Source organism: Triticum aestivum, chromosome 3B, assembly GCF_018294505.1.
Source record: "Triticum aestivum cultivar Chinese Spring chromosome 3B, IWGSC CS RefSeq v2.1, whole genome shotgun sequence".
Classification (NCBI taxonomy): domain Eukaryota; kingdom Viridiplantae; phylum Streptophyta; class Magnoliopsida; order Poales; family Poaceae; genus Triticum; species Triticum aestivum.
Window position 1 is genome coordinate 233,733,035 of NC_057801.1, and position 12,761 is coordinate 233,745,795.

Below are 12,761 nucleotides of genomic sequence, written 5' to 3' on the forward strand. Positions count from 1 at the left end.
TACTACGTTCCCCAACAGTGGTATCAGAGCCAGGTTTTATGCGTTGATGTTATATGCACGAGTAGAACACAAGTGAGTTGTGGACGATATAAGTCATACTGCCTACCAGCATGTCATACTTTGGTTCAGCGGTATTGTTGGATGAAGCGGCCCGGACCGACATTACACGTACGCTTACGCGAGACTGGTTTTACCGCCGTGCTTTGCACATAGGTGACTAGCGGGTGTCTGTTTCTCCAACTTTAGTTGAACCGAGTGTGACTACGCCCGGTCCTTGTGAAGGTTAAAACGGAGTCTATTTGACAAACTATCGTTATGGTTTTGATGCGTAGGTAAGAACGGTTCTTGCTCAGCCCGTAGCAGCCACGTAAAACTTGCAACAACAAAGTAGAGGACGTCTAACTTGTTTTTGCAGGGCATGTTGTGATGTGATATGGTCAACACGTGATGAGATATAAGTTGTTGTATGAGATGATCATGTTTTGTTGAAGTTATCGGCAACTGGCAGAAGCCCTATGGTTGTCTCTTTGTTGCATAAGATGCAAGTGCCAAATAATTGCTTTACTTTATCACTATGCGATAGCGATAGTTGCAAGAGCAATAGTTGGCGAGACGATCATGTGACGACACATTGATATAGATCAAGATGATGAAGATCATGGTGTCGTGCCAGTGACGATAAAGATCAAGACAGTACTTTGGAGATGGAGATCAAAGGCGCAAGATGATCATGGCCATATCATGTCACATATTTTGATTGCATATGATGTTTATCTGTTATACATCTTATTCTTGCTTTGATTGACGGTAGCATTTTAAGATGATCTCTCACTAATTATCAAGAAGTGTTCTCCCTGAGTATGCACCGTTGCCAAAGTTCGTCGTGCCGAGACACCACGTGATGATCGGGTGTGATAAGCTCTACGTCCATCTACAATGGGTGCAAGCCAGTTTTGCACACGCAGAATACTCAGGTTAAACTTGACGAGCCTAGCATATGCAGATATGGCCTCGGAACACGGAGATCGAAAGGTCGAGCGTGAATCATATAGTAGATATGATCAACATAAGATGTTCACCATTGAAAACTACTCCATCTCACGTGATGATCGGTTATGGTTTAGTTGATTTGGGTCACGTGATCACTTAGATGACTAGAGAGATGTCTGTCTAAGTGGGAGTTCTTAAGTAATATGATTAATTGAACTTAAATTTATCATGAACTAGTCCTGGTAGTATTTTGCAAATTATGTTGTAAGATCAATAGCTTGCGTTGTTGCTTTCATATGTTTATTTTGATATGTTCCTAAGAGAAAATTGTGTTGAAAAATGTTAGTAGCAATGATGCGGATTGGATCCGTGATCTGAGGTTTATCCTCATTGCTGCACAGAAGAATTATGTCCTTAATGCACCGCTAGGTGACAGACCTATTGCAGGAGCAGATGCAGACGTTATGAACGTTTGGCTAGCTCAATACGATGACTACTTGATAGTTTTGTGCACCATGCTTTATGGCTTAGAATCGGGACTTCAAAGATGTTTTGAACATCATGGACCATATGAGATGTTCCAGGAATTGAAGTTAATATTTCAAGCAAATACCTGAGTTGAGAGATATGAAGTCTCCAACAAGTTCTATAGCTAAAAGATGGAGGAGAATCGCTCAACTAGTGAGCATGTGCTCAGATTGTCTGGGTACTACAATCGCTTGAATCAAGTGGGAGTTAATCATCCAGATAAGATAGTGATTGACAGAATTCTCTAGTCACCATCACCAAGTTAGTAGAACTTCGTGATGAACTATAGTATGCAAGGGATGATGAAAATGATTCCCGAGTTTTTCATGATGATGAAATCGATGAAGGTAGAAATCAAGAAAGAACATCAAGTGTTGATGGTTAACAAGACCACTAGTTTCAAGAAAAGGGCAAAGGGATGGAAGGGAACTTCAAGAAGAACGGCAAGCAAGTTGCTGCTCAAGTGAAGAAGCCCAAGTCTGGACCTAAGCTTGAGACTAAGTGCCTCTACTGCAAAGGGACTGGTCACTGGAAGCAGAACTACCCCAAGTATTTGGCGGATAAGAAGGATGGCAAAGTGAACAAAGGAATATTTGATATACATGTTATTGATGTGTACTTTACTAGTGTTTATAGCAACCCCTCGGTATTTGGTACTGGTTCAGTTGCTAAGAGTAGTAACTCGAAACGGGAGTTGCAGAATAAACAGAAACTAGTTAAGGGTGAAGTGACGATGTGTGTTGAAAGTAGTTTCAAGATTGATATGATCATCATTGCACGCTCCCTATACTTTCGGGATTAGTGTTGAACCTAAATAAATGTTATTTGGCGTTTGCGTTGAGCATGAATATGATTCGATCATGTTTATTGCGATACGGTTATTCATTTAAAAATATAGAATAAATTGTTATTCTGTTTACATGAATAAAACCTTATATGATTACACACCCAATGAAAATGGTTCACTGGATCTCGATCGTAGTGATACACATATTCATAATATTGAAACCAAAAGATGCAAAGTTAATAATGATAGTGCAACTTATTTGTGGCACTGCCGTTTAGGTCATAATGGTGTAAAGCGCATGAAGAAACTCCATGCTGATGGGATTTTGGAATCACTTGATGCTTGCGAACCATGCCTCATGGGCAAGATGACTAAGACTCCGTTCTCCGGAACAGTGGAGCGAGCAACTGACTTATTGGAAATAATACATACTGATGTATGCGATCCAATGAGTGTTAAGGCTCGCGGCGGGTATCGTTATTTTCTGACCTTCACAGATGATTTGAGCAGATATGGGTATATCTACTTGATGAAACATAAGTCTGAAATAGTTGAAAGGTTCAAAGAATTTCAGAGTGAAGTGGAAAAATCATCATGACAAGAAAATAAGGTTTCTACGATCTGATCGCGGAGACAAATATTTGAGTTACGAGTTTGGTCTTCAATTAAAACAATGTGGAATAGTTTCACAAATTCATGCCACCTGGAACACCACATCATAATGGTGTGTCCGAACGTCATAACCGTACTTTATTGGATGTAGTACAATCTATGATGTTTCTTACCGATTTACCAATATCGTTTTTGGATCATGCATTAGAGACAGCTGCATTCACGTTAAATAGGGCACCATCTAAATCCGTTGAGATGACACTATATGAACTGTGGTTTAGCAAGAAACCAAAGTTGTCGTTTCTTAAAGTTTGGGGCTGCGATGCTTATGTGAAAAAGTTTCATCCTGATAAGCTCAAACCCAAATCGAAGAAGTGCGTCTTCATAGAATACCCAAAGGAAATTGTTGGGTACACCTTCTATCACAGATCCGAAGGCAAAACATTCGTTGCTAATAAATGGATCCTTTCTAGTGAAGGAGTTTCTCTCGAAAGAAGTGAGTGGGAGGAAAGTAGAACTTGATGAGGTAATTGTACCTTCTCCCTTATTGGAAAGTAGTTCATCACAGAAATCTGTTCCTGTGACTACTACACCAATTAGTGAGGAAGCTAATGATGATGATCATGTAACTTCAGATCAAGTTACTACCGAATCTCGTAGGTAAACCAGAGTACGGTCCGCACCAGAGTGGTACGGTAATCCTGTTCTGAAAGTCATGGTACTAGACCATGATAAACCTACGAACTATGAGGAAGCGATGATGAGCCCAGATTCCGCAAAATGGCTTAAGGCCATGAAATCTGAGATGGGATCCATGTATGAGAACAAAGTGTGGACTTTGGTGGAGTTGCCCGATGATCGGCAAGCCATATTGTATAAATGGATCTTCAAGAGGAAGACGGACGCTGATAGTAGTGTTACTATCTACAAAGCTAGACTTGTCGAAAAAGGTTTTTGACAAAGTTCAAGATGTTGAATACAATGAGATTTTCTCACTCATATCGATGCTTAAAAGTCTGTCCGAATCATGTTAGCAATTGCCGCATTTTATGAAATCTGGCAAATGGATAAACAAAACTGCATTCCTTAATGGAGTTATTAAAGAAGAGTTGTATGTGATGCAACCAAGAGGTTTTGTCGATCCTAAAGGTGTTAACAAAATGTGCATCTATGGACTGGTGCAAGCATTTCGGAGTTGGAATATACGCTTTGATAAGTTGATCAAAGCATATAGTTTATACAGACTTGCAGTGAAGCCTGTATTTACTAGAAAGTGAGTGGGAGCACTACAGCATTTCTGATAAGTATATGTGAATGACATATTGTAGATTGGAAATAGTGTAGAATTATTCTGCAAAGCATAAAGGAGTGTTTGAAAGGAGTTTTTCAAAGAAAGACCTCGGTGAAGATGCTTACATATTGAGCATCAAGATCTATAGAGATAGATCAAGACGCTTGATAAGTTTTTTCAATGAGTACATACCTTGACAAGATTTTGAAGTAGTTCAAAATGGAACAGTCAAAGAAAGAGTTCTTGCCTGTGTTACAAGGTGTGAAATCGAGTAAGACTCAAAACCCGACCACGGCAGAAGATAGAAAGAGAATGAAAGTCATTCCCTATGCCTTGGCCATAGGTTCTATAAAGTATGCCATGCTATGTACCAGATCTATTGTATACCCTGCACTGAGTTTGGCAAGGAAGTACAATAGTGATCTAGGAGTAGATCACTGGACATTGGTCAAAATTATCCTTAGTGGAATAAGGATATGTTTCTCGATTATGGAAGTGACAAAAGGTTCGTCGTAAAGGGTTACGTCAATGCAAGTTTTGACACCGATCTGGATGACTCTAAGTCTCGATCTAGATACATATTGAAAGTGGGAGCAATTAGCTAGAGTAGCTTCGTGCAGAGCATTGTAGACATAGAAAATTGCAAAATACATAACGGATCTGAATGTGAAAGACCCATTGACTAAGATTCTCTCACAAGCAAAACATGATCACACCTTAGTACTCTTTGGGTGTTAATCACATAGCGATGTGAACTAGATTACTGAATCTAGTAAACCCTTTGGATGTTGGTCACATGGCGATGTGAACTATGGGTGTTAATCACATGATGATGTGAACTATCGATGTTAATCACATGGTGATGTGATCTAGATTATTGACTCTAGTGCAAGTGGGAGACTGAAGGAAATATGCCCTAGAGGCAATAATAAAGTTATTATTTATTTCCTCATATCATGATAAATGTTTATTATTCATGCTAGAATTGTATTAACCGGAAACATAATACATGTGTGAATATATAGACAAACAGAGTGTCACTAGTATGCCTCTACTTGACTAGCTTGTTAATCAAAGATGGTTATGTTTCCTAACCATGAACAAGGAGTTGTTATTTGATTAACAAGGTCACATCATTAGTTGAATGATCTGATTGACATGACCCATTCCGTTAGCTTAGCACACGATCGTTTAGTATGTTGCTATTGCTTCCTTCATGACTTATACATGTTCCTATGACTATGAGATTATGCAACTCCCGTTTACCGGAGGAACACTTTGTGTGCTACCAAACGTCACAACGTAACTGGGTGATTATAAAGGTGCTCTACAGGTGTCTCCGAAGGTACTTGTTGAGTTGGCGTATTTCGAGATTAGGATTTGTCACTCCGAATGTCGGAGAGGTATCTCTGGGCCCTCTCGGTAATACACATCACTTAAGCCTTGCAAGCATTTCAACTAATGAGTTAGTTGCAAGATGATGTATTACGGAACGAGTAAAGAGACTTGCCGGTAACGAGATTGAACTAGGTATTGGATACCGACGATCGAATCTCGGGCAAGTAACATACCGATGACAAAGGGAACAACGTATGTTGTTATGCGGTCTGACCGATAAAGATCTTCGTAGAATATGTAGGAACCAATATGGGCATCTAGGTCCCGCTATTGGTTATTGACCGGAGACGTGTCTCGGTCATGTCTACATTGTTCTCGAACCGTAGGGTCCGCACGCTTAAGGTTTCGATGACAGTTATATTATGAGTTTATGAGTTTTGATGTACCGAAGGAGTTCGGAGTCCCGGATATGATCACGGACATGACGAGGAGTCTCGAAATGGTAGAGACATAAACATTGATATATTGGACGGATATATTTGGACACCGGAAAGGTTCCGGAGAAGTTTGGAGCTCCGGGAGGTTACCGGAACCCCCCGGGAGGTATATGGGCCTTATTAGGCCCATGTAGGAAGAAGGGAGAAGGAACAAGGGAGGGGGGCGCGCCCCCCCCCCAAGCCCAATCCTAATTGGGGAGGGGGGCCGCCCCCCCCCCTTTCCTTTCTCCTTCCCCCTCTTCCTATTACTACTACTAGTACTACTTCCTAATACTAGTACTCTTTCCTTCCCCCTCCAAATAAGATAAGGAAAAGAGAGGGAAACCTACTTGGAGTAGGTTTCCCCCTCCCCTATGGCGCGCCCCCTTGGGCCGGCCACCTCCTCCCTCCCTCCTTTATATACGGGGGTAGGGGGGCACCCTAGGACACACAAGTTGATCATTGAGATCGTTCCTTAGCCGTGTGCGGTGCCCTCCTCCATGATATTACACCTCGGTCATATTGTAGCGGTGCTTAGGCGAAGCCCTGCGACAGGAGAACATCAAGATCGTCGCCACGCCGTCTTGCTGACGGAACTCCCCCTCGGAACCTCTACTGGATTGGAGATCGAGGGTGCGTCATCGAGTTGTACGCGTGTCAAGAACTCGGAGGTGCCGGAGTAACGGTGCTTGGATCGGTTGGATCGGGAGGATGTACGACTACTTCCTCTACGTTGTGTCAACGCTTCCGCTTCGGTCTACGAGGGTACGTAGACAACACTCTCCCCTCTCGTTGCTATGCATCACCATGATCTTGCGTGTGCGTAGGAAATTTTTTGAAATTACTACGTTCCCCAACAAAAACTGTCATCGTAACGTTAAGCGTGCGGACCCTACGGGTTCGAGAACTATGTAGACATGATCTAGAACTGTTTCCGATCAATAACCAATAGTGGAACCTGGATGTTCATATTGGTTCCTACATATTCTACGAAGATCTTTATCGGTCAAACCGCATAACAACATACGTTGTTCCCTTTGTCATCAGTATGTTACTTGCCCGAGATTCGATCGTCGGTATCCAATACCTAGTTCAATCTCGTTACTGGCAAGTCTCTTTACTCGTTCCGTAATACATCATTTCGTAACTAACTCATTAGTTATAATGCTTGCAAGGCTTAAGTGATGAGTATTACCGAGAGGGCCCAGAGATACCTCTCCGACAATCAGAGTGACAAAACCTAATCTCGAATTATGCCAACTCAACATGTACCTTTGGAGACACCTGTAGAGCACCTTTATAATCACCCAGTTACGTTGTGACGTTTGGTAGCACACAAAGTGTTCCTCCGGTGAACGCGAGTTGCACAATCTCATAGTTGTAGGAACTTTGTATAAGTCATGAAGAAAACAATAGCAACATACTAAACGATCAAGTGCTAAGCTAACGGAATGGGTCGAGTCAATCACATCATTCTCCCAATGATGTGATCCCGTTAATCAAATGACAACTCTTTTGTCCATGGCTAGGAAACATAACCATCTTTGATAAACGAGCTAGTCAAGTAGAGGCATACTAGTGACACTATGTTTGTCTATGTATTCACACATGTATTATGTTTCCGGTTAATACAATTCTAGCATGAATAATAAACATTTATCATGATGTGAGAAAATAAATAATAACTTTATTATTGCCTCTAGGGCATATTTCCTTCACATAAATCTAACACAATACCTTGAGATGGAACACAAAGTTTGGGGTCAAAAGGACTCGTCTAATCAATTTTAGAAATTAAAAATGCCAATCCAAATGCTGCTGGAGCACTAAATTAATTTCCATGGGAATTTTGGGAATTCATAATAGGTTGGTTTCAACATGATAGTGATCAGGGAAATTTATAGGATAAGGCGAACCTTTTAGTTTTACCGCTCGAAGAAATAATTTATTCCACTTATTTTAAATTTGAAAAAGGCTTTGATTTTTTGGACAAGTGGCAAACTGCATAGTAATCACGATGACATGGCCACCGTTAGGCAGAGATTACTGTAGCATGATTCTCGGGGTGTTATAAGAATTGAGGTCGTTCTTTCGGTATATCGGCGACAGGTTTTTATGATATATATATATATCACCTTGCAGTGATTTTTATATTATTTTTTAGCATACTTCTAGAGAGACTAATTGTGATTTAGCCAAACTAGCTAGAAGCAAGATAAGTGCGGGGTGAATGAAACATTGACCTATAGAGATCGTTCATACTCTCTCAAAACATAACATGATGATCATCATGCAATAGAGAGTTCTTTGATGTCTAAAAAGGAGGTCACTGGAAGCACCATAGAAAACGTGCTAAGTGTAAGATCGTGTCTCCTAAAAACACAATTAATTATGCTAAAAGGGATAAATAACCCTTTTCAACCGTTGAAGAAAACATATCGCAACAATGTCTTTTTCTAGCTTGGCAGCTATCACCCGACTTTTTCTAGGTTTGGCAGCCGGAACGAGATTTGCCTTCGAATTGCAGGTCCAAATCATTATCCTCTTTAGCCTGCCTCCTACCTTTCGGGTGGCCAGCAGGCATCCTTCTCTTGTATCTGGACAAATCCTCTTCCGCGTGAACCAGAACGCCCGCACACTTCTGGAAACCGGCTAAGGCATTCCTGGCTGTAGAATAAGTAAGTTCCAAAGAAGAACTTGATATTTTATTGTTGTGAACAGAAACTGAGGTTAAACGGCCGCCCAAGCTGGTTTGACGGAGCTTCACAGGATAGAAAACTCTAAGGCAGCGGCAACAGTAGGTAAGCCCAAACTCGCTTGTTTCTTGCTACTAGTTTTCTCACGCAGATCAATTAGTTAACCTTTTGTTGCAAGCAAAACTTGTGCCTGCATTCTTGGTTCTTGCCGTAAATCCATTTTTCTTTTTGGAGGGAGGGAGGGAGGGAGGGAGGGATGGAATGGAATGGACCTGGTCCCATTCTCCAGACTTTGTCTTGCGTGCCCTTCTCTGAATTCTGCGCTTGAAAAGGTCTCCAGAGCTCACATGGCCCCTCTCGTTCCATTTCCTCTTGACGGCCTGCCTCTCTCTTGTGGTTGTGGCCTTGTGGGTTCCGGCGGGCTGAGCTGGCCACTCGAGACAAGCACGAGGAGATAGGTCCCAGAGATGGAGCCTCTGCCTCTCTCTTGCAGTTGCTCCCATGGCCATGGGCTACGATTTCCATGCCCGTATCTCTGAGGTATTGTAGCTTACTGTTGAGTTAAATTAATGCTTCAACCTGCCCGCAACGCGCCGCCCAGCATGGGCAGTTCCCATTCCTGATAACCCCTTCCATAATTGCTCGCACACGGAGTATAATTCTTTGAAGCTGCCGCAACGGCCCAGTTGCTTTGATGTTCGATCATAAAAATGGTTACTTATTGCCCCAAATTCGCAGTAGTTTCTCTCGATTTGTTCATGGCAAATGGGTGGGGGTGGGTTAGCTCAACTTCGTCGTTTCTGCAGGTGGATTAACCGGTAGCGGCCCATGGAGGAGGAATCCCACTGCCCGCTCCGGTGGGAGAGCACGGGCGACCAGTGGTGGTACGCCACGCCGATCGACTGGGCGGCCGCGAGCGGCCACTACGACGTCGTCAGGGAGCTGCTCCACCTGGACGCCAACCTCCTCATCAAGCTCACCTCCCTCCGCCGCATCCGCCGCCTCGAGTCCGTCTGGGACGACGACATGCGCTTCGCCGACGCCGCCACCAACCGCGCCTCCGTCGCCCGCTGCCTGCTCCTCGACTGCGAGTCCCGCGCTCGGCCTGGGGGGAGCCGCCTCATCCGGGCCGGCTACGGCGGCTGGCTGCTCTACACGGCGGCCGCGGCCGGGGACGCGGGCTTCGTGCGGGAGCTCCTCGGGAGGCAGCCCCTGCTGGTGTTCGGCGAGGGGGAGTACGGCGTGACCGACGTCCTCTACGCCGCCGCCAGGAGCAGGCACCCGGAGGTGTTCCGGATGCTGCTCAACGCCGTGCTGTCATCGGCCGGAGAAGACGGAGCTGGGGGAGGTGCTCCTTCTGCTGCCACTCGTGGGGGATACATGTTCAGGCGCGAGATGATGAACCGGGCAATGCACGCCGCGGCGAGGGGCGGCGACCTGGAGATCCTCAGGGAGCTCCTGCAGGGTTGCTCCGATGCCGCTGCGTACCAGGACGCGCAGGGCGCCACCATCTTGCACGCTGCGGCTGCAAGGGGCCAAGTTGAGGTGATACTACTTCTGCTTCTGAATCTTGATACCTGAGTGCCTCAGTTTCAGTTTCATGATTCTTTTTGGACTAATTGATGTGTTGTCCTTAGCTATATGTATTAATCGAATTAAAACGCATTAAATCGATTGAGATTTTACTCCAAGTGGCGATGAACAGAGCTAAATCTAATGAGATTAGTCACCATTACAGTAATTAAACCTGAGAATAATAGCGCACGTTCTGTGACATGATTGTTGCTATAAGTTGATCTTGTGGACATTCAACATGCCAGCCAGGTTGTGATTCTGCTTGTGCATAGAAATATAATACTATAATTTGTTGGTGATAAGTCTTTTGGCATGCTTTAATTATTGTAATGGTGCTCTGTTTGCTTGGGGGACAGTCAGCTCATGATATTGCCTGCATCTACAAAAGTGCTTAACAACTAAGTTGAGTAAGTTCTCACGCTTGCAGGAATTATTCAGTGCTATTCTATATTTTGTTCGTACTAGTACTACTATTATATTGTTCATCAAAAATTGATTATCATTCTAAATCATATGGTGTCTCACAGTGGGAAGCTAGTATTTCATCATTTCTTTTGCTGCAGCATCAGGTTCATTTGTCATTGAAGCTATTAATGATTTTGCAGCAACTGCCGGGTGCAGTACTAACACATTCTTACTGCAGGTGGTGAAGTATCTGATTGTGGCCTTCGATATCGTCAACTCTGTAGATGACCAAGGGAATACAGCGTTGCATATAGCAGCATTCCGAGGTCACTTACCGGTGGTCGAAGCCCTGATGACTGCATCACCATCACTTGTATCAGCTAGAAATGAAGTTGGTGACACGTTCCTCCATATGGCACTGACTGGCTTCAGAACTCTTGGCTTCCGAAGGCTTGATCGTCAGATGGAGCTCACGAAGCATCTGGTCGCTGGATCAATCATGGATGTCAGCGATGTCATCAACGTGCAAAACGACGATGGAAGGACCGTTCTTCACCTGGCAGTGGTTGGTAATCTGCACTCCAGCCTCGTTGAGCTCCTGATGACCGTGCCGTCGATCGACCTGAACGTCCGTGACAACAACGGCATGACTCCACTGGATTTACTGAGGAAGCAGCCGCAGACAGCATCATCCGAGATACTCATCAAGGAGCTGATTCTGGCCGGCGGTATCTCGAACTCGAGGGATCACGAGACGAGGTCCGCCATTGCTTCTCAGCTGAAGATGCACCACATTGTGGGCAGCCCGGGGACTTCTTTCAGGATCTCGGATGCTGAGATTTTCCTCCATGCGGGTATTGATGCGTCAGGCGTCAGTGAAAGAACGAGAACGAGAACGACCTCATTCTCTAGTGTTGGCAAGAGTGCCGAACTTGGAACCCTGGGACCTGGTCTTAAGAGGCTGAATTCCATGCAGAGCGCGGCAAGACACCTCAAGGTCCTGCTCAGATGGCCGCTTCGCAAGGGGAAGAAATCAGTCGGCAGCCCCAAGGAATCGGATGACGATGCCTCCTCGGTGGATTCTGTCAAGAGCTGGAGCCATGTGGAGACCACCCCGACACCGCTGAGGCAGAGGTACTCCAAGGTGAGCTCCCTGTTCGGCAACAAGCGAACCTTGGCAAGCCCATCAATGAAGATGAGGTCTGCAGCTGACCACACACTGCCTGAATCTCCTTCGGTTTCGGCCTCCTGGTCTTCGTCGTCGTTGATCGACAAGATCGAAGCAGTCCATCTGGACAAAGACGAACCATCACCCAATGCCACTGCGTTGATCAGGCACACACCAAAGAAATATGGATCTCTGAACAGTAGACTTATGAACCAGTACTTTGGCACTGCAGCGCAATTGGGGGATTCAACATCGGGGCAGCGGTCGAGACGATCGCTTCTATCAGTAGTCTGATCAAATGAGTTAGATGATGCCACTCAAATTTGACACCGCCTGTTTCCCTGGATTCGACGCTTAAAAGTTACAGCTACTCTGGTAGCACCAGATAGACGACTTTAGTCTTCATTGTCGGAGTCCTTGTGGTGTTACTGAGGAGGCCGAGATAGCTAATCATATATGCTAAATTACTAATGTAATTCGGTTCCAATGTTAGTGTGCCTTTTGTGGGCTGGTAAGTGTAACTGAGAGCATGATTTGGAAATGAATGAATCATACAGTTAATTACCAAACATCGCCAGATGAGTTCTCCGGTACGCAGTTCTTCAGAATGATTCGTTATACATCTGCAATACCACAGTGCTCACCTCTGGATCTTTACATAATGTCTACATGAAGGTGCAGATTTGTCAATCATTCTTCACATGTGCCTGCTGTTATTCTTTTCATTTTATTTAAGAAGACGTGTACTTGTTTATGTGTATAAAGCTGTGTCGGCCACTCTTTCTCATGTAGCCACGGTGGAGAAGTGCGCGTCGGTTCCTTGATTTCAACTACCAATGACTTTTCTTTTCCTTTTCTTGAGAAGATGTATTTTTTTAAGGGTCAACTACCAATA

The 12,761-nt window shown here is 44.2% G+C and overlaps 1 protein-coding gene across 3 annotated transcripts; it reads left to right on the forward strand.

Moving 5' to 3' along the window:
* The first annotated feature begins 8,536 nt into the window (after window positions 1–8,536).
* Window positions 8,537–12,445, forward strand: LOC123069481 (espin). 3 transcript variants are annotated; one of them, XM_044492356.1, is made up of 3 exons: window positions 8,537–8,823; window positions 9,525–10,263; window positions 10,937–12,445. In XM_044492356.1, exons 2-3 carry the CDS (start codon window positions 9,547–9,549, stop codon window positions 12,158–12,160), a joined length of 1,941 nt encoding a protein of 646 aa, XP_044348291.1. In that variant the 5' UTR covers window positions 8,537–8,823; window positions 9,525–9,546; the 3' UTR covers window positions 12,161–12,445. The 3 variants fall into 3 exon arrangements, with proteins under 3 accessions (XP_044348291.1, XP_044348290.1, XP_044348292.1); XM_044492355.1 differs by lacking the exon at window positions 8,537–8,823 and adding an exon at window positions 8,965–9,258; XM_044492357.1 differs by lacking the exon at window positions 8,537–8,823 and adding an exon at window positions 9,260–9,431.
* The last annotated feature ends 316 nt before the right edge of the window (window positions 12,446–12,761 follow it).

What these genes read in the sequence shown, in the direction of transcription:
- LOC123069481 (XM_044492356.1), top strand. Translation starts at nt 9,547, where the DNA reads ATGGAGGAGGAATCCCACTGCCCGCTCCGGTGGGAGAGCACGGGCGAC. An exon ending in CTGCAAGGGGCCAAGTTGAG is followed by an intron (nt 10,264 to 10,936) that starts GTGATACTACTT and finishes TTCTTACTGCAG; the next exon opens with GTGGTGAAGTATCTGATTGT.